Source organism: Plectropomus leopardus, unplaced genomic scaffold (assembly GCF_008729295.1).
Source record: "Plectropomus leopardus isolate mb unplaced genomic scaffold, YSFRI_Pleo_2.0 unplaced_scaffold11115, whole genome shotgun sequence".
NCBI lineage: Eukaryota > Metazoa > Chordata > Actinopteri > Perciformes > Serranidae > Plectropomus > Plectropomus leopardus.
The window spans coordinates 1-3623 of record NW_024611746.1 but is presented as its reverse complement, the minus strand read 5'-3'; the positions used below and the strand labels follow the sequence as shown (position 1 = coordinate 3623).

Below are 3623 nucleotides of genomic sequence, written 5' to 3'. Positions count from 1 at the left end.
TTCATTGTTCTTCCTCCATGAAGGAAAGAAATTAAACCAATTTTTGCTCAGATTTCAAACAGCTTGTGAAAGGTGCACAAGAAGAAAACTGATGTCACTCCAGGTTTTAAAGGGTTAAATGAAAAAGTCTGTATTTAAAAAGTTTTAAATAAATGTAATAAATCAAAATAACTGAAATGATTAAAAGGAAAAGCAGCGAGTCCTCGGACATAATTAATTTTCTGATTAATGGACTAATTCTTTCAGCTTGTGTACTTTCATGTAGTTTGTTTGTATAATAGCCATCTAATAATAGTAGTGCAGTAAAAGTAAAAGTGTGTGTGTGTGTGTGTGTGTGTGTGTGTGTGTGTGTGTGTGTGTGTGTTGATAAAGCTTTGAAGAGTTGTTGTTTGAGTTTTAAAGTCTCTCTCTGTCCGTCTGTCTCTGCAGGAGAAGGTGCTGCTGTGGCTGCTTCAGTTCATGCAGGAACAGGCGATCTCTCTGGACGAAGTCGACCAGAACGGAAACACGGCGGTCCACGTGGCAGCTCAGTACGGACACCTCACCTGCATACAGGTGTGTGTGCTGCCGGACACAAACATGAAGTGCGTTTCAGTTACAGATTTCTGCAGAACTTTATTTTGTGAATATCGGTAAAACACAGTCGTGAGATGACTGTGTTTCCACTTCGACTTCTCCTCTGGCGATAACATCCCGGTAACCATGGCGACGGATGTTCAAAACATCAGCAGCTTTATTTCTATTGCAGCCGCCGCACTAGCCGTCATTATTTCCAATCCAAGGCCACGCAGGCGTGTTATGGAGCCGTGATGGAAAGGCGAGCTCCTTATACGAGGGAGCGGCCACGTACGAGGGATTTTTGGGAGATGTAGTCCACGATTTCACAGAGGAATTGTGGGTTAAAAACTCTCAGAGTTATGTGATGCAATAACAGCTCTTGTAGCTCCTGCTGCATCATGAGGGAGCCAGTTCATGCTGACGAGCACATCGCCGTAGCATCATGTGACCTAGAAAAGACTAAAACGTGTTTCTGTTGCAGTTTTGCAAAATATCGCCTGAAATACATGCTAGTGTAAAAACTTTGTTGCAATGATTGGGAGGTGTTTCTATCAGCCGTATTTTATATTTGCAATTTCAATTTGCGCAAATTGAAAATTAATAGAAACTCAGCTTAGTACAACCAGCCAAACTACCACTGTTTCCTCTGGTTTGTCTCATCCCTAATTTTCACGAAATCCGTGTGCATGTGATTACACTCTAGTCTCAGTCTCCGCTCCGGCAGTCCGGACTCTTGTGGATCAGATTCGCAGTGCTCTTATTTCTGCCGGAGCACTTCGAATCAATTCAGCCGAAGTTAACGCAGAGCAGACAGGAAATCAGACTGCGACACAATATTTAAACATCCGGTTCATTTTCAGAATAAAACACTCCGTGTTTACGTCTGATCATATTTCACTTAACCACATCGATAAAACGTCACGATGGGCGAATCCGGGCCTGAGGTCAACAGGTCAGAGGTTTTCAGAGGTCACCACAGACATCACGGGCGAGGAGAAGCTGGTTATGGAAAACCACGAAATGATCCGTTTTATAACGGCAACCATAGACAGGAAACGGCGTGGAGCACGATATCGGCAGTTATGGGAGGAGTTATGAGGACGCAAACCGCAGCTGAGCCGTACCGCAACGCACGTGCAAGCGGTGGAAATCCTTCCTTAACCTGCAGCTCAGCAATACTGACCATGATTTAACTCTTCGTGTTACGGCCGTGTTTCAACAATGTAAGTGTCAACATTTTAGGGCTCTAAGTCGTTATTTTTCCACGCTCTGCTTCTTCTTATCATGACAGTCGTTCATTTATTATTCATTTATTTGTTTTACGAGCTCCTGTTCCCGCAGTGGAGTGTTTTTTTCTTCCCGCTGAAGAGAGGCGGATGTTATCGGTCCTGTCTGCTTCCTGTCGGCTCGCCGGGCCGACAGTCAAAATACTGATAATTAACGATGTGTTTGTGATGACTCAGCAGAGCCGAGAGGATCTGAGCACGAGACAGAAATACAGAGAAAACATCTGAAACCGGAATAAAACGTGTTTTTTTGTTTTAAATCCGAGCATCAACACGTGTGAGATGTGTCTCCGTGTCTGTGTCCAGACTCTGGTGGAGTACGGCTCCAACGTGACGGTCCAGAACCAGCAGGGGGAGCGGCCCTCCCAGAGTGCCGAGCGGCAGGGACACACCACCTGCGCTCGGTACCTGGTTGTCGTGGAGACCTGCATGTCGTTGGCCTCGCAGGTCGTTAAACTCACCAAACAGCTCAACGAGTAAGTGACAGCGTTTTTACGTCACCGTTACAGTGTCTGTGTTGGGTTGTGTTTTTAGAGTTTATAGTTTTTTAAAGGGATTTTGAAGAACTTAGATGTTAATTTTTGTCTTTGAATGGTTTAAATTATTGAAGTGAAGGAGATGTTTTCATAATAGCAGCTTCGTGTAATCCTGTATGAACATTTACAGATTAATGGAGACTTTTTATTTAAATTTTTTTTTTTTTTTTTAAATTTCATAAAACTGTTCTTATTTTATTCAGGTTTATTCTGGGAAGTTTTAAAAAAATATTTTCTTTGCATTTTTCATAAAAACTACGTAATTTCAACACAGTTATTCAAAAATCACAGAGAAACCGTTTTTCAAAATCTGAAGGAAGCAATGAGCAACGAAAGCAGAAATGACCCAAAAATGTGCAAAAAAATGAGTTAAACGTACAAGAAAATGACTTGAAAAGTAGTTAAAATGATAAAAAGAAAAAAGTTTAAAGAATGCAAAAAATGACCAAGAAAGGGTGTTTTAAAATTACAATGATTTAGCAACATAATTTATGTGTAATTCTGATAATTAGAAATTTTGTTTTTCTTTATTTTTTCCCCGAGACATACTTCCTTAGTTCTTTAAAAAAAATAATTTTCTAAATTTATTAAATCCTTTCAGTTTATTTCTTACTAAGTTGCTCACTGCCTTTTTCCCATTTTTTTCAAATTATTATTATTAACAACAACTAAAACATTTTGAAAGGGTCCTTTTAGTATAATGAGTAGATCAAGTAAATTTTTCTGATGACAGGCTTCTATACTTTATTCAAGTAACAATTTTGAGGACTTTTACTATTAATGGAGTATTTTTTACTGTAGTATCCTAATACTTCTCTTACTTAGCTTAAGTAAAAGATCTGAATACTTCTTTCACTGTATTTTTCACATAATAATCTATCAAAGTGTACATGCACGTAAATCAGAAACCTTGATGCACATGAAGTTAGTAACAGTTTCTGCCTTTGATAAATGTTGTGATTTTGGAGATTTTAAAGAAGAAATGCCTTAAAACCCATATTAATCACATTTAGATGAATGCCTACAGTTATTTATTAAACTACTTTATTACTTAAATCTTCTATTCTGTTAGATTTTCTCAATCTCTTCAACTTTTCTTTTTTTTTCTCTTTTTTTATTTTTGTTCCCATATACCAGATATATTGGTTATTTATGTTTTTTAATATATATTTGGACTTTGATTAAAAACTGAAAAACAGATAAGCTGTATGAAAATGGTATGGACAAAATAAAGTATGATAAA

The 3623-nt window shown here is 38.4% G+C and overlaps 1 protein-coding gene across 1 annotated transcript; it reads left to right on the top strand.

Moving 5' to 3' along the window:
• Positions 1-429: 429 nt before the first annotated feature.
• On the top strand, positions 430-2320 carry LOC121963391 (synphilin-1-like; the record flags this gene model as incomplete). Its single annotated transcript, XM_042513678.1, has 2 exons — positions 430-555; positions 2151-2320. Coding segments are annotated over 2 exons (296 nt in total), but the record flags the coding sequence as incomplete, so codon positions are not given.
• Between the last annotated feature and the right edge of the window lie 1303 nt (positions 2321-3623).